Below are 18,791 nucleotides of genomic sequence, written 5' to 3' on the forward strand. Positions count from 1 at the left end.
TAACTTTAATTCGATCAGTAGTAGGTCTACGCTAACTACAATTAAGTGACCAAAGAACAACAGAACAAGAAATGTTTCCATGCATCTTTAATACCTTCTGTTTGATTGCAACAAGCCACAGGCTATTAGAAAGTGAAAGTGAAAAGTTAAATTGACATCATGTGTAGCCAAGTATGGTACAGTGACCATGACAACACTGCACAAAAACTAAGATAGATCACACATTGCATCACTGTCAAGCACCTACTATAACATTCAGAGGCGTCTTTCATATCATCTTCAAATATGACTGCAAACATGATACAATTATGTGTTTAGACTTAAATTGCCAATTAACATTAGTCCTGCAAACCAAATACAGATTTGTATTGAAAGTGTTTTATCAGACATAAAGTGGAGGTAAATTACAGACTCTCTTGAGGCGTGTCATAAGCTTTAATTCGTGTATTACTTGAAACAGAAAGTCATTTTAATCAGCTCTTCAACAATACTTCTGCTGTTTCAATGATAGTTTAAGGGGAGGAGTTTGCTTGACACATCATCTGTAACAAGGAAAGAACAGAAAGTTTAGTTGAAGAACATCTTGTGCTGAACTAGAACTTCATCCTGATTATGATCAACATGTTACTCTGCTTAACTGGTTTGATTTGTTCTCTTATATGTAAGTATTCATTTTATTTGGCTTTTCTATCATTTTGTCTAGTTGAGATTAGTAAGTGTGGTGTTTGTGTTAGTTCATTTTTATGTACATTGCATTTCTATAAATTGACTCTTTGACTCTTGATTTTGAAGGTGTCAGTTTTGCGAATGTCATCACACCAGTCCAGACTGAAGTTTCTAAGAAAGAGGGAGAAAATGTTACTCTGTCCTGTAGCTACTCCTCAGCATCCACACTGCAGTGGTATCGCCAGTATCCCGGATCAGCTCCTGAATTTCTTTTGATAATAATACCTTCTACAGGAAAAGTTTCACAAAAGTCAGAAATTGTGGATCGAGATCCTCGATTCTTTGGGAAAGTGAATGAAGAGAAAACCCATGTGATTCTAGAGATCTCCTCCACTAAACTGACAGATGCTGCTCTGTACTACTGCGCACTGACGCCCACAGTGACAGGAAACACAAGAACTCTGTACAAAAACCCTCCCAACAGCGAAACTATAGATGAATGTACCATAAATTGCATGTCTTCTGAATATATGAAATATATATTACATATATATATTTTATAATATATGAAATATACTCTTTATCATTGTGTGCTAGAAGAATCCAAAAACAAAAACCTGAAAGACTATTACAGATTTGCAGTGACACAATTATACATCATCTATTAAGAAAATATAATTCTGATGTGGAATTACACAGAGAGTTTTGCATTCAAAATACAGATGCACACTATTGATTAAAATGCAATGTTAATGTTGCATTCATGATTGTTAAAATGAAATGTTTTAAAATTGCTAGTGATTGAACATCACACTTTATTCATGCTCTTCATTCATAGTCTTCGTAAAAGTCATGTAATCCAATATAGAGTAAACCTGGGAAAATATTTCTGAATTTCTGTTTTGACAACAAAAGTTAACAATTATCATATACTGTTTTGTTGGAGCATTTTTGCACATTTTTGGTCTCTATTATGAATGCATCAGTTTTGTGATACATGTATATGTTTGTCATCAGCCACAAGGGGGTGAAGTTACAACAGAAACAATACATTCAGTCTGAACTGAGTAAATGATGTTTAATTTTCAAAGCAAGCACTCATGGTATTTTCCCTACACACAGAGTGCAGAATAATCAAAGATGTAAAACACACAAAGATACAGTAACACTAAGCTTTATAAAACCGATCAAGAGGAAATCCTGTTAACTGACAGCTATCTCAGGTTTAATGTGGAAAGACAGAAGGTGGTCTAAACATCAGAAACCACACCCACATTTACAGACATTATAGCTGCACAAATGACTTTCCATTACATTCATACATTTACCTTTAACTTAAAATCATCAAGCATATATTGATAGGCCTAATTTACAAGTAAATTTCTCACCATGGAGAGATATGTTCTACTGATTCTTATAACAGTACCAGGTAAAGTGCACTTGATATTAAATTAGAAAACGGACATCATATATTGCTACAAAGGAGTAATACAACTTTCATGAAATATCATTCATTCTCTTGCAGGTGTATTTGCTGACAGCATTGAACCAAAAGTCAAGGATGATATAATCAGTAAAGAAGGAGAGTCTGTGACACTGAGCTGCACTTATGATACAAGCAGCAATAATGTTATGCTTTACTGGTACAGACAGCATCTAAACAGAGAACCCCAGTTTTTATTGCGTAAAGGTGCTCGATCATGGAGCAGCAGCGAGGATATACCAGACCGTCGGTTTCGGGCGACTACATCCCAATCATCCACTGAAATCACTATTGACAGCGTAACTCTGTCAGATTCAGCTCTCTATTATTGTGCTCTAAGAGTTGGAGCCCAGTGATACAAAATGCCTGAGAGGCTTTACAAAAACTCACACACACAATAATTGCTTTGAACGGTGTTTGAACAACTAAAAATCAAACCACAGCTGTACTTAATGTTAACCACAAAACCTCTGTGAATAACAGGATACATTAACACCTGCTAAAATTTAACTGAGATAAATGAAATTAAGCATAACATTTCATTCAGCAATTATTACTATGAAAAAGTGACTGCTGTGCACATGCTAGTGATTCCTAACTTATTAACTCTTTATTAATTTGGCTGACTTTGTCTGTCAAATGTATTTCTCTAGCATTAGCTCTAGCATTTTCTAGAGCTACTTTTGCATTCAAACTAAAGTGTTGTTTTAAGAATGTTTGCTTAGAAATAATATAAAAACATAAATATCACTCTTACAGCAGATTATCTGAAGAAGATTGTATCTTTAAGGGGAGGTGCTATATGGAGACATGCTCTGCTACAGAAAAACTGAATAATACTGTGCAAAATTACATTGCAAGCAGATTTAGGTATCTATCCATCATAATATATGTAATTTCTGTGCTTTATAAAATGGTTATGTCAAGAGGCGGAGTTTAACACAGGCCTGTGAAACAGATTAGTTCAGTGATACTCAGCATCACAGATCACTGAGGCAAGCAGCAACTACCATCATGTTCGCTTGTGTGCTTATACTGCTGACTTTAACTCAAGGTAAATTCTTACATGTAGCATTACTTCACCATATCTCATTTTAAACATGCTTAAATAAGCTTTTGTTGTAGGTAACAGTGCTAAAGATGTCATCACCCCATACAGTGATGCAGTATTTGCCACTGAGACTGAGACTGTGAAACTCTCTTGTAACTACACTGGTTCTGTTGAGAGTCTTCACTGGTATCGACAATATGCAGGTTCACCACCACAGTTCCTCATCCTGGATTCCTATGGATCAATTACGCAAGCTAATCCTCCAGTTTCTGGAATATCCATCAGTCACAGAAAAGAAGATAACAGTGTGGATCTGATCATCTCCTCTGCTGCTGTATCAGACTCTGCTCTGTATTACTGTGCTTTGAAGCCCACAGTGACAGGAAACACTCAACACACCGTACAAGAACCTGACTGACTCTATAGTCATAAAATGAGATGTCAGAACAACAAATAGTATCCACACATAGGAATGTTACATTCAAATTCACATTTAACTATACATTTTCCAGCTGGTTAGCATTTCTACTGTTTAGTTTTTCAGTATGTACATGTATTGATTTAGTAATTGCTCATTATTGATTGAGATCTTTGATGGAGTAATCACTATAACTATATTCTCAGATCTTTCCTCATGTATGAAAAAATATCAATAAATAAAGTCAACATTTAGCATTCTTTATATTTTTCAGATTCACATATGTTTTATCCTTGTTAGACTTGTGGATGTTGTCAATGGAAGAATAAAGGTTTGTCACACCACCACTGGGGGGTGCTGTGTACATTAAAACATTTCAGAGAGGATGCCTAACTATATCAGAAATGAATTCACATCACATGTGCCAGGAACAACAGAAGACCGTCCCTTTGCCTTTGTAATTTGGTGAAACTGTTCTTAAATGTAATGAAAATTAATATTTTTTCCCCTCACAAAATGCACTTGATCCATAATGTACAGTATATGAAGAGTTAATTTGCAAAAACAGATAACTCAATTTTTAACAATTTTCAAAAATCATGTTTTCTTCCCCATTGTGCATTCCAATTAATCTCAATCAAACTGCAGTTGGATTATTTTGATTAAGTAAAAATAACAACAACAAAAAAATACAGCTAACTAACACAATAAAACACAATAAAAACATGATAACATAATAAAAACATGATTTTTGAAAATAAAAAAAAACGAGTTAACTTACTTGTGTCACTAGACTGCAAATATAATGCCACAGGCACAAACCGCAGTTTCAAATATTAAATATTCTAATTCCACTAAATAGCCTCTATTTTTATTAGCTTTGAATGATTATACAGTAACATAATGAACATAATCACAGTCACACTTGCTGATAAAATGAATTAGTGTAGGAAGAGACTTAATCAACATAAGCATAATTATTTTTAATATACACTGATTGAAGGCACAATCTTATCATCTCAGCATTTAATAAGACAAGATAGAGTTGTAAATAAACCACACCAATTACAGCTGCACAATTTACAGTTTACAAAGACAGTTTGTAAGCTTCTTAACATGGAGAGATGCGTTCTTCTGATTCTGAGTACAGAGATGAGCTTGTCAAATGTGATTATGTGTAAACGAAGAGATATGATTTTTATGTATGTTGTGCAAAAAAATAATATTTTAGTTTCTACTTGAAAATTTTATGTTTACTGTAATTCAGTGTGTTACTGTTTTATTATTATTATTATTATTATTTGTTAAGTTAATGGCAGAAAATAGTTTCTACGCCAATTTTTTCAGTGTACTGATTATATTCAAAATCTTTTGGTCAGACAGGGAAAATGGTTTTTACTCAGACCTCTCTTCTGGATTGTAAAAATCATCAAAATAGCCCTCAGCAGCTCTGAGCATCTGAACAACAGCGTTTAGAAGCAGAATGTCTGTTTGAGAGTCTATTTCCAGTTCTTGGTAGTAGTTTTTCACTGGGACCACAACAGACAGAGAAACTCCAAGCTGAGAGCTAATCTCTTGCATCTGTCACAAAATAATTCACCAAGACAATATGTAAAACAAACTGAACATTACAGAATACTTACTACAAATTTATATACATTAATTCATACCATTTTGTTGATATAGTGGCTCTGGTAGACATTTTTCAGGTCTTCTGCCACTAAGGGGCAGGCCTCATCCACCTTAGTCATCAGACCCAGCTGAGGAATACCTGAAGTACAAATCAACACCTTATATGCTATCACATCCCAGAGACCACTATCCTATGATGATGCAACCCTAATGATTAAAGATTCATGCTAGTTGTACACTTTAACCCCACAAGATGTGCTCTTGAGCATGGGATTTAAAGGGACAGTCCACCACAAAATCCTGTAATTATTTACTTACTCTTATGTCGTTCCAAACCTGTATTAATTTCTTTCAACTGCTGAACACAAAAGATGATATTTAGAAAAAATTTTAAACACCAAATTGTTTATATTCCTATTGACTTCCATTGTATTTTTGTCCATATAATGGAAGTCAATGAAAACCAAAATGGTTTAGTAACCAGCGTTCTTCAAAATATATTTTTATTGTGTGTTCCACAGAACACAAGAAAGTCATGCAGATTTGGAACAACATGTGGGTGAGTGAATGAGGACAGAATTTTCATTTCTGGGTGAACTATCTCTTTAAACTCTGGTTGGTGGAGAGGTTGCCCCTATATATACAGTAAGTGTACTGTAGATTGAATTTCCATCATTTACATGATATAATACCCTCATGTCACTTGAAATTAATTCAAATCTGTTCAAAATTGTTACACACTTAGCTGGTTGGCTTTCTTTCAAAAAACCACAAACTTCTCAATCGTTTTGTCAGAGAGAAGCTTGACTCTGCTGATGTCAATCACAAACACCACACAGTGAATCTTGTCCTTCAAGCCAGGAGACTTATGGAAATGAGGGGAGTCTGGCTGTATAGGCATCAGTGGGTTAAACTGAGAAAAATGATCATATAGAATATCTTTAAAACATTTCGACGCAACCGAAAATAATGAATAAAAACATTGATAATTGATCTTCCAGACCTAACTATTAAGTTAACACTGTACCTAAAGTTCTCACCTGATACTTGTCTTGAATGTGACCCTTCAAAATTGTGGCAAAATCATCTACATCCAGACCAGTGTTCACACCATCCTCCAGACCCATTGTGTCACACAAAATGAAGGGAGCATGGGTAACACTGTTGCTTGGCTTTATGTAGTAGGGACGAAACTACATGGCACAAATATTTACCCATTAATTTCAATACACACTTACATAATTATAAACTTTGTATAACTAGTCTATAACTATAATACCATAACTAGTATTTTTCACACAATATTTCGCTCCGTGAAACAGAGGTTTAATTAATCATGTGTACCTGAGTAGTCAAACGGGTGCCAGCAGTGCCAGTGTTAGCCTGGCTGCTCACGTAACCCTTGAATGCAGAGTTGATGGAGTTGAAGAAACTCGATTTTCCAGCCCCTACAGGACCTACCAGTAGAATCCGAGCCTGTTTGACTGAGCTAACAGAAGGCTTCCAGCCAGAGATGGTGCTCAATAGAGCCTGCCTCCTCCTAAAACATTATTATTGTCATTGTCAAATTCCTTAAGCACTCATAGGGACACAGTAAGTCAGAAACATTTCTTAAAATTAGTTAATAACTTAGCTAAATAACTTAATTATCTTATAGAAGACATTGCATTTGGTTTGCTTTACTCAGAATTCCACTGCACATTTCTCCATGGTTTCTCCATGAGTCCTTCACAATCTGGTGAAAATCCAAACCAGAGCATTCACACAACCATCACTAAAAGCCATTACTCTCTCAGCAAATATGTGACCATGGACCACAAAACCAGTCTTAAGTCGCTGGGGTATATTTGTAGCAATAGCCAAAAATACATTGTATGGGTCAAAATTATAGATTTTTATTTTATGCCAAAAATCATTAGGATATTAAGTAAAGATCATGTTCCATGAAGATATTTTGTAAATTTCCTACTGTAAATATATTAAAACTTAATTTTTGATTAGTAACATGCACTGCTAAGCACTTCATTTTGACAACTTTAAAGGCGATTTTCTCAATATTTAGATTTTTTTGCTCCCTCAGATTCCAGATTTTCAAATAGTTGTATCTCAGCCAAATATTGTCCTATCCTAACAAACATACATCAATGGAAAGCTTATTTATTCAGCTTTCAGATGATGTTTAAATCTCAATTTCGAAAAATTGACCCTTATGACTGGTTTTGTGGTCCAGGGTCACATATGTGAAAAGTAGCACAAAATAATACAAACCTGTACACCTGTCCACTCTGTACACCTCACATTCTGTCAGCTGTAAGTCATTTCCATGCATCTTCTGTGGATCGAATTGGTATGTTCCTGGGTTACTGTAGGCATTAGCTGTATTATTGTAAAGAAATACTAAAGAGTCGAAGTTTGGACCATTGTCAGTGAAAGCATACTGGGGATTTCCACTGACCACACGCAGAGGATCTCCCTTCATTTCTTTGTCATTAAAGCTAAAGAGAAAAGCTTTGTCATCCACAACATTTTGTCCGGTCTGTGCATAACTTTTGCTAGTGAAAGCTCCAAAAACATATCCAGACTTATTGTAAGCTACTATAACCGTTGGCCCCTGAGTATTACATTTTTCGTGAAATGTAGTGGCATTGAATCCATGCACACTGGCTTTGAACAGCAGGCTGAGGTTGGCATTGTTGAAAAATGAGCAGAGCTCCTTCTTCTGCCATCTATTCAAGCTGGATGTCACTGTGCTCATAATGATCTGAAAAACATTCAGTCATTACATTTTTAAAGCATGCTGTAATAATGAATAGAAAGTAAAGGTCATTTTAAAAAGTTTGAATATTTACTGCCTCCATTCAAATACATGTGAAAGGAATCAAGTAACTGAAATCATCACATTATATTAAGTATGTAAAAGAAATTGAATGATTTGAAGGTCAAATGTAATGATCTTGCAAAAAACATTATGAAAACAGCTCACCTTGGAACAAGACTTCAATTTGTCTGCTTTCTTTCCCACGGTACCTAGAAAAAGCATACAGTACTTTCGTTTTTTTACAGAAACACAACTTACATTGTGCAACACAAAAATGAAGTGTGACCTGAAGTATGTAGTGGCAAGGACAGGTTCTGCCAGGTACAGAAAAACTTGTTTTTAAAGGGCACCTATAATTTACCAATTTATTTGACAGATTTTTCCTGTCAGTTAACTAACTAAAGTGTTGTTTAAAGAAGGCAATAAATTAACATAAATACTAAGAAAAACCCATAAATATCACTATTAAAGCAGATACTTGAATATGAAGACTGTAGCTTTAAGAGGAGGTGCTTGCTGAAGACTGAAGATGCTCTGCTAGACAATGAATGAATGTTACTTCAGTAACAGTTTGTCCTGAAGATGAACTAAAACATCATCCTGAAAATTATGCTTTTCGTTTTGGCTTTGTTCTGTTGTCTTGCATGTAAGTATCCCATTTCAAGCCTATTTTTTTCTGCTCATTTGTATGTCTTTGTTGTCAAAATGCATTTAACTGTTAATAATCTCATCTGCAGGTGTGAGTTTTGGGAATGTCATCACACCAGTCCAAACTGAGGTGTTTGGGACAGAGGGGGACAATATAACTCTGTCCTGTAACTACTCCTCAGCGATTAGTCTGCAGTGGTATCGCCAATATCCAAACTCAGCTCCTGAATACCTTTTAGTCATAATGCATGCTACAGGGCAAGTTTCTCATAAGTCTAAACTTGTAGATCAAGAACCTCGATTCACTGGAAAACTGAATGAAAAGAAAACCCATGTGATTCTGGAGATCTCCTCTGCTAAAGTGACAGACTCTGCAATGTACTACTGTGCTCTGACGCCCACAGTGAGAGGAAAACACTACACACCATACAAAAACCTGACTGACTTGAAATTAGATGTTGCCAAAAACAACAGTATCCATACAAATGAATATGTCAGTTATAGTTTCTGATGTTACATTCAATTCATATTTAACTACACATTTTCTGGCTGGTTAGGATTTCTGTACCTTTACAGTATGTACAGTATGCACTGGTTTAGTGAATTCTAATTATTAAATAAGACCATTTATATGAACATTAATGGCATATCAAACTATATTCCCAGATGTGCCATCATGTTTAAAAAAATATAGCAATAAATAAAGTAAAAATGTATAATCAATCATATTTTGCAGATAAACAATATTTTAATTTGTGTTAGACTTGTGAATGTTGTCAATGGGGAATACATTTTATACCACCACTGGAGGGCACTGGAGTACAGGCACAAACCTCACTATTAAATACTGAACATTCTCAATCCATTAAATAGACTCTATTTTTACTTTGAATGATCCTTATAGTAACATCTTGATAAAACTGAATTAGTGGAGGAAGATACTTCCTCAACTATTACTCAAGTAATTTTAGTTGTAATAGTTAATTTTAAGATATTTGTACAGTGAAGGCTCAATCATCTCAGCTTTTAATAAGGAAAGACAGAAAAGGTGATCTAAATAGACCACACCCACACTGCAACTTGCACAACGAGATACTACAATCATACATTCATTCCATAAATCAAGTTAGTAAACCTTCCAAACATGGAGAGATGCTTTTTACTGATTCTCAAAACAACACCAGGTATAGAATGTTTAATCTGAGCAGACTCAAATACATTGTACATTGAAATGTTTTGTCCATGCAAACATTTTTTAATGTTACTTTATTACAGTAACGACATCACATTTGTTGAAGAAACAGTTTTTATTATTGCAATTTTAATTTAGAAGTGTGAGGAATTTTTAAATAAGCCAGCTGACCTGTTGTGAAATCTGTCCAATTCTCTTGCAGGTGTTTTGTCTGACAGCATTCAACCAAAAGACAAGGAAACTCAAATTTACAGAAAAGAAGAAGAGCGTGTAACGCTGAGCTGCTCGTATGATACAGGAGGCAGTTATGTCTATCTCTACTGGTACAGACAGTTTTCTAATAGAGAACCAGAATTTTTACTGTGGAAAGGTGCTCGATCAGGGAGCAGTTCTGAATATATACCAGACACTCATTTTCAGTCGACTACATCTCAAACATCCACTGATCTCACTATTAACAGTGTAACTCTGTCAGATTCAGCTCTCTATTACTGTGCTCTAAAAGTAGAGGTCCAGCGATACAAAATGCCTGAGAAGCTTTACAAAAACTCAGATGTAGTTTTTGCCTTTAAAAAAAATAAATAAATTAAACCACAATCATATCTTGTGTAAAACCATAACACCTCTTTCATAAACACAATATTGTAACACCTGCTTGAGGAAAAGGAAATGTGTGTTTAGGGGGAAATGATACAGTAAGATGATAATTAATTGGTTTTGTCATACCTACATTAATACATACAGTGGGTACGGAAAGTATTCAGACCCCCTTAAATTTTTCACTCTTTGTTATATTGCAGCCATTTGCTAAAATCATTTAAGTTAATTTTTTTTCCTCATTAATGTACACACAGCACCCCATATTGACAGAAAAACACAGAATTGTTGACATTTTTGCAGATTTATTAAAAAAGAAAAACTGAAATATCAAATGGTCCTAAGTATTCAGACCCTTTCCTGTGACACTCATATATTTAACTCAGGTGCTGTCCATCTCTTCTGATCATCCTTGAGATGGTTCTACACCTTCATTTGAGTCATAAATCTTCCTTCAAAAGAACCTCTGACAATATAGTCTTCCATGGAACAACTTTCAGTCAGCAATACTGTACACTGACTAAAAGTAAGGGACCAAAATATAGAACAACAAAAGTTTACATGCATCTTTAATACCTTCTAAATGCAACAATCTACAGGCTGTTAGTGGTACTACAGTAAAACTCCTGACCTGCACGTTCATATCTTTCAAATGCTATTTCATCTATTATAGACTGCAGATTTGAGGGGAGGAGTAAATCTGAGACCTCCTTCTGTACTTTACAAGGAATTAATGAATAATTGAACAGTTTGTTCTGAATACAACATTGTGCAAAATGATGCTCTGCTTGCAAGTTTTTCTTTTTTGTCTTGTGTGTATGTATTTCAGATTGAATATAATGAATTATTGTTATTATTATTTTTTAACTAACAACTAAAGTGTTATGATGTTTCAAGTGTTTAAGTGTTATTATTTTGTATGTATTTGATTCTTGCAGGTGGCACTTTTGAAAATGTCATTACTCCAGTCCAAAATGAGATGTTCCGTCCAGAAGGAGCAAATTTAACTCTGTCTTGTATATACTACAGTGGTATCACCAATATCCTGGACAAGCTCCTCAGAATCTTTTAGTAATTCTATATTCTAGTAGGAAAGTTTCATAAAGGTCAGAAATTGTGGATCAAGATCCTCGATTCTCTGGAAAACTGAATGACAAGAAAACCCATGTGGATCTGGAGATCTCCTCTGTCAAAGTGACAGACTCTGCTCTGTACTACTGCACCCTGGAGCCCACAGTGATAGGAAACACAACAACACTTTACACAAACTAAGATAGATCACACATTGCATCACTGTCAAGAAAGTATCAGACAATTGCATTTGAAACAGACAACTGGATTTGCAAGCCATATCATTCAGAAGTTTCTTACATATCATAAGTTGCAAAATGTGACAATAGTTATGTGTTACATGTAATATTTGCCAAAGTACATCGGTCCTGTGTACTAAAGGACCACTAGATGGCAGATTAATCCTAGAATAGTCAAAAGATAGACCATGATATTGTACTTTTTTCATAAAGACATATTTTTCTAATGTACATTATTGGGGCTGTTACACTGTTTAGATGTTAAATAGTAAATAGTTGTGCTTGCATAGATTTGTATTGGAAGTGTAAGTCAAGTCAAGTCAAGTCAAGTTTATTTGTACAGCGCTTTTCACGATACAAATCATTGCAAAGCAACTTTACAGCAAATTAAGTTTCTACAATATTTAGTGGTAGCTTATCAGTGGTGACTGTCAATTAATGTACATATGGCAGAAATGTACGGAAAAATCAATTTAAGACGTAATAAAAAAGACGATGAACACTATTAACAGCAATTATAAAATAATTAAATGTGCAAAATAGCAAAATGTGGTAGTTCTGTATCTTGTTTCAGGGTTGGCAGATTTTTGACTGTAGAGGAAGTAACCGTACATCTGTCTAGTTGGAAATTGTAATCCACGAGAAAAGTGCAACTGTTTTCCGGACAAAAAAGGAGGAGGAGAATTATCCTTACAGTCCTTTATAAGTATATTAAAGAGTCTCTTATGGAGTGTCATAAGCTTTAAATCTTGATCAACTACAACAATTCTTGACCTGTGTATTCATGTTGACACCACTCTATACTGCTGCTCATTCTATGTTTTTCAGTACTATTTCAATTACAGTTTTCAGGGGAGGAGTTTGTTTGAGACATCTTTTGTGTGACAAGGGAAGAACAGAAAGTTTAGTTGAACAACAGTTTATGCTGAACAAAAACACCATCCTACCCATCATCAACATGTTGCTCTGTTTAACTGGTTTGATTTGTTCTCTTATATGTACGTATTACATTTATTTGTCTTTTCTATTATTTTGTCTAGTTGAGATTAATAAGTTTATGTTAGTTCATTTTTATGCACATTACATTTCCATGAATTATGACTCTTGATTTTGAAGGTGGCAGTTTTGCGAATGTCATCACGCCAGTCCAGACTGAGGTTTCTAAGAAAGAGGGAGAAAATTTTACTCTGTCCTGTAGCTACTCCTCAGCATCCACACTGCAGTGGTATCGCCAGTATCCCGGATCAGCTCCTGAATTTCTTTTGATAATACTACATGCTACAGGAAAAGTTTCACAAAAGTCAGAAATTGTGGAGCGAGATCCTCGATTCTCTGGGAAAGTGAATGAAGAGAAAACCCATGTGGCTCTGGAGATCTCCTCTGCTACAGTGACAGACTCTGCAATTTACTACTGTGCCATGGTGCCCACAGTGACAGGAAACACAAGAACTCTGTACAAAAACACTCATACTGTAGTTGAATGTAGCAAACATTGAACGTCTTCATAAAATATTTGAAAAAAAAAAAACTTCTACATGTTTGAAATACATATTTTTCAATCAGTCAATAATAAATAAATAATACAATTTTATCTGAATCATTGACAAAACTGAATCATAAGAACACTATTCAAATGCATAACTCATCAAGTACTGAAGCTTTTAGAAATAGTTACATACAGTACCCTGACAAGATGTATGGCTTTCATGTACAGAAGTAAAGATGTATAAAATAATGCTCAGCTGAAGTACAATACTTTCATGATATTACATCGCCACCTGCTGGAAGTCTTAGGAACAGAAAACTCATTGAAATAGTTGATCTTTTTGTTCTTTTTAGGACCTACAAGTCTCAGAGCAATGCAGACGTTGTGTGACAAGCAGTCAAGAGCAATTGTACTTCCTGTTTTTGTATCCACCCCGTGATATTTAAAGATCAACCTCTCAAGAAACTCAACACATTTTAAGACTTTTCTGATGTAATCATGGAAAGACTCCAAATACTCAGTCAACAAATGGAAAAATATCAACTGCTGTTCTTTCTTATAGCATCAGGTACAATCCACAATTATAATACATTTGTATGATTATTCAGATCTTTAAATATATACACATCTTAATAGTGAAATTGTATCTTATTAAAAACATTTCCTTTCAGGTGTAATCTGTCAAGACTGGATTCGACCAAGTGACCAGAGGACCAGTGTTACCAGTACAGAAGGAGATTCTGTAACACTGGAGTGTTCATATGACACAAGCAGCAGCTATGTTGCACTTTATTGGTACAGAGAGTTTTCTAACACACAGCCTCAATATATACTGCTTAAAGGTGGACGATCAGAGACATATGAGAACATACCAGACCCCCAACGATTTACATCAACTACATCCCAGAAATCCACCTCACTGACCATTAAGAGTGTAACTCTGTCAGATTCGGCTCTTTATTACTGTGCTCTAAGAGTAACAGCCCAGTGATACAAAATGCCTGACAGGCTTTACAAAAACTCACTCAGAAAACTTGCTTTGAATAGTGAGTTACCAAATGAATAACAAACCACATTTATGTCTTTATAAACCACATAGTCAAATTGCAGGATATGGTAACACCTGCAGCAAATAATTATACAGCTGCATGTAGCTGCAGTAAATAGTGTAATTTTAGTGATTCAATAATTAATAAGTTTTATATATTATCAACACAGCTCTTTAGCATGGATTATTAACAGGACATTAATATTAAGTAACTTACATTTTAGACACAACTCAAATAGTTCCAAACGAAGCCACAAAAGAATCACTGCATCTCCCAGAAACACACAATTAGGGGCGTTTGTGTTTTTGAACGAATAATTCAGTAAAACATTTAATTCATGAATAAATCAGAGCTTTTGAATGAATGAATCTAAAGAATGAATGATTCAATAAATACATGTTTCATACCTGAATGAATCAGCATTTTGAACTAATCAGTTGAATGAATCATTTAATAACTCACTCAAAGAAAGTCCAGTCACTTGTCGCCACCTATTGGTTCTGTGTTTGGATAATAGCACTGCATCAATACTGCATTGTGATGTGGTACTTCATGATGGATGAGCCAATCAGTAATGCTAACAGTAATGCTCTTTGCAATTATAAGGAGCTGATAGAACAATCAAAGGATTCACTGTGCAAAAAAGTTCTGGGTATAATTTCAAATTGAAGATGATCACATCACTTCTCATCTGTCTCACATTTCTGACATTTCACATTGCAGAAGTCACTTTCTGTGCACATATTGCACCGAAGACAAAAACCGTCATCGGTAAAAAGGGGGAATCACATACTTGTATGAATCAAGCAGCTCTCATGTTTTGCTCTTCTGGGGTAGGCTGATCCCAAGACAGGCACCAGAGTTTTTATTGCTCAAGGGTGCACGATCAGAGACATGCTTTCAAAGCATGAGTCCTCGCTATGATTCCACAACTTCAAAGACATCCACTTTTCTGATCATTAACGATCTAAAACTGGAGGACACAGCTTCCTAACTACTGTGCGCTAGAAGAACACTGTGACAAAATGTATTTATTAGGCTGTAAAAAAACTCATGTTCAAAACTGTGGTCTTTCGAACCACAAAATACTTCCTTCCCTACAGTAAATAAGATTCTGAGCAGCAGGAGATGTGGTTACACCTTGCAAATGAAGAATACACAGCAATATGTGATTGGCTGGCTACATTACTTCAAAAAAATTCCATACTGAGGAAAAAGGTGGAGCTTCCAGAGGAGACTTCAGTTTGTCACTTGTCATGTTATGTTATTTTGCTCTGCCTAGTCTCACTATGTTGCTGTACATAGTTATTTGGATGTTAACTCTTTCTGGTGGGTATTTTTTCCGTATTACTGAAAATCAGTTTTTTATCTAATTATACTGTATACTTTAATATATTTATCTTATTTTTAATTTTTAAGACGTAACTCCTGCAGAAACCATTACCCCTGAACACACAGAAGTGCGTGTAAATGAGACTGAGAACATAACACTCTCCTGTAGTTATTCCTCGGCATATAGTCTCCTTTGGTATCGACAGCATCATACATCAGCTCCTCAGTTCCTCATGCTCATCCTACAAAGCTCTGGAAAAGTAATACAGACTTCAGACGAGCGCCTGTCAGGAAAACAGAATGTGGATAAAAATCGTGTGGATTTGGAAATCCCCTTTTCCACAGTTAAAGACTCTGCAGTGTATTTCTGTGCTCTGCAGACCACGGTGACAGGAAATCAAACGTTACTGTACAAAAACCTGACAGCTTGAAATCACATGGGTTTATCATGCTCAATATTCACTCTGAGTTAGGGGAGGAGCTTCAAGCAGCTGTAAAGATCTCAAGTGCCATCATAGATGTGCCATTTCAGCATGATGCTGCTCACCACAATTATCCTGCTCTGTGCTGTTGGGAGTGAGTATAACTTAATATTACATAAAAGTCAAGTATTGAACTTTTGAATTTTAATTTTTTTTATTGGGTTTTTCTTAATAGTATACCGTATATTTAATATTTGAATATAATTACACTGTAAACTTTACACAAAACAAAAGTTGTTATTGTTCAGAGTCTATATCTAATTATGTTTATCATAATTTTCAGGTGGAAGGCTTGAGAGTCCTATTACATCAGACCAAACTGAGGTCTTTGATGAGGAGGGTGCCAATATAACTTTATCCTGTAGCTACTCAACTGCAATTAGTTTGCATTGGTACCGCCAATATCCCAAATCAGCTCCTGAATATCTTTTATTAATTCTGCAAACCTCCGGACGGGTCCAGAGCGCAGAGAAACTGGATTCTCGGTTTTCAGCGAGACTGAATGAAAATAAAAACCGTGTGGAGCTGATCATCTCCTCTGTCAAAGTGACAGATTCTGCTTTGTACTACTGTGCTCTGAAGCCCACAGTGACAGGAAACCTTTACACACTGTACAAAAACGTGCCTATACACAGTAAAAAAAGAAATCTCCCTTGCCATTGACATGGCAAACAGTTTCTTTCACGGTCCTTTTATTTTTTAGGTTTTCGGTTATTTGAGGACATTGCAAAAAATTATTTAGTCCTCCTTCAACAAGTTAAGATATTGTAACATCTAAACAGTGTAACAGCCCCAATAATGTACATTAGAAAAATATGTCTTTATGAAAAAAGTACAACATCATGGTCTATCTTTTGACTATTCTAGGATTAATCTGCCATCTAGTGGTCCTTTAGGCTCAGTGCACTGGCTGAATTATTTGTGAAAACACATGTCTTTTGTGGCTGTATGATATCATATCAAGCAGTGAAAATTATCTACTCAAGTTATCTACTCAAAAGTAGTGATTTTTTTTATAGACAGGGAATATAAGTATATGAGTTTTTTTCTGTCTATTATTTTTGCATGTACATTTATTTCCATTTACCACTTTGGTTGAAGGCCACCAAATATAATTTATACAATAATAGTAATAATATAGTTGTGATATGCACAAAAAAGCAGAAGGATTAATTTGATGTCTATTTCAGACATGAGCAAATGAATATATTCCTGTCAAATTCCTGTTAAATTTAAACCAGTTCATTAAAGACCAACACTATGACCAAGTTAATCAAAGAACTGAATAATATAGATAAGGATCACCAATACATTTTTTGATCCAATTGATCTAGGAAGCATTTTTTATTTTCACATAATCCAACATATCAATTTTTTTTTCAGATTTTTCCCCAGCAATCACTACTTTTTTAAGATAGCGGTGTTTATTTTTCCAGCAAATAGTAACCAGCAACCTATTCATTTCTTTACATCCATTATCAAATATTAATTTTGTTTTCTTAACTTTGTTGTTAAAATTAAGCTGTTGCCTAACTGATACCTTTTTGGATAAAATTCTTAAATATTTCATACATTCCTTTACTGGAATGTTAAATAATTACGCTTTCTTACTATACTGGGGTGCATTTCCCAAAAGCAACTGGTTGCAAGTTTCGTCGTTAACAGAGTTCAGTGGAAATTATGACCAGCTAACAATGCTTTCGGGAAACACCCCCCGATTGATAATAGATCCTAGAGGTATTAACCTGTAATATAATTGAGCTATTAATTCCTTTGTAAACCACTTTTACTGTTTTAATACATTTATTTCCAAAATCGAACTGACCTCACATAAGCTCCTTTAGCAAATTCTGAGTATAACTTATCCATTTTCTTGAGTTTATGTATTTCAGTCTTTTCATCCTCTGACAGTTTTTTTTTAATGAAAGCATTTAATTCTTGAGTTATCCTGTAATCATTCTATTTTTTCTTTGAATTTAAATATTACAAAGTTTGTATTTATGCTAGTTATTTTTCATATTCATATTTCATATTCATTCTGTCCAAATGTGATATGACATGCCCTCTGAAATGAAGTCACAACTAAGGATTTTTTTTTGCATCATAGTAGTTGAGGATTAACTTTAAGTTTGATTTCTATTATGAAAGATTATAAAATAACAGTAGAGATGATGCAGCTGAAGTGTCCAGCTTTACCAGTTGTAGCACCTAACTTCATCCTATGATTTTCTTCTTCATGATGTTTTGTCTCAGTATTTGACTTATGGTTTCTGGTGGTAATATTACTTCTATCTCTCTATTTCTTTTTCTAGAAAAAACTGAAGAAGAAGAAAGGCATTCGTGCATTGTTCCTGCGAGCACAGAGGGCTGTTAAGCATGCTGCCCTCTCCTGTGGCAAGGGCAACAAAGTGACCCCAGATCTACTTGTTGTTGAGCCAATGACACAACGAGATCAAGTGGATTCCCAACCAGGTCCATCTAGCCTTGGTTGTGAGTTAATGACTGATCCAGGTCTATCCTCTGTCGTGCTGACACCTGACAGTGATCCGGGGAATTCAGAGCCAAAACCTGTCCCAGGTCTACCCGGTTTTGAGCCAGATGCTGGTGAGTCTACTGTCATTGTTAGT

General features: G+C 35.0%; 2 pseudogenes and 1 gene segment (V, D, J or C); 2 read left to right on the forward strand and 1 right to left on the reverse strand.

The window, feature by feature from the left end:
* The first annotated feature begins 1,912 nt into the window (after positions 1-1,912).
* Positions 1,913-2,550, forward strand: LOC107709320 (T-cell receptor alpha chain V region RL-5-like; annotated as a pseudogene).
* Positions 2,551-3,163: 613 nt separating this feature from the next.
* On the forward strand, positions 3,164-3,618 carry LOC107709321 (T-cell receptor alpha chain V region CTL-F3-like). The segment is given in 2 exon segments: positions 3,164-3,203; positions 3,275-3,618. Coding segments are annotated over 2 exon segments (384 nt in total).
* A 1,395-nt stretch (positions 3,619-5,013) lies between these two features.
* Positions 5,014-8,251, reverse strand: LOC107709326 (interferon-induced protein 44-like; annotated as a pseudogene).
* Positions 8,252-18,791: the final 10,540 nt, after the last annotated feature.

The sequence above is a fragment of the Sinocyclocheilus rhinocerous genome, unplaced genomic scaffold (assembly GCF_001515625.1).
Source record: "Sinocyclocheilus rhinocerous isolate Xijiao unplaced genomic scaffold, SAMN03320098_v1.1 scaffold6439, whole genome shotgun sequence".
In the NCBI taxonomy this organism is placed as follows: domain Eukaryota; kingdom Metazoa; phylum Chordata; class Actinopteri; order Cypriniformes; family Cyprinidae; genus Sinocyclocheilus; species Sinocyclocheilus rhinocerous.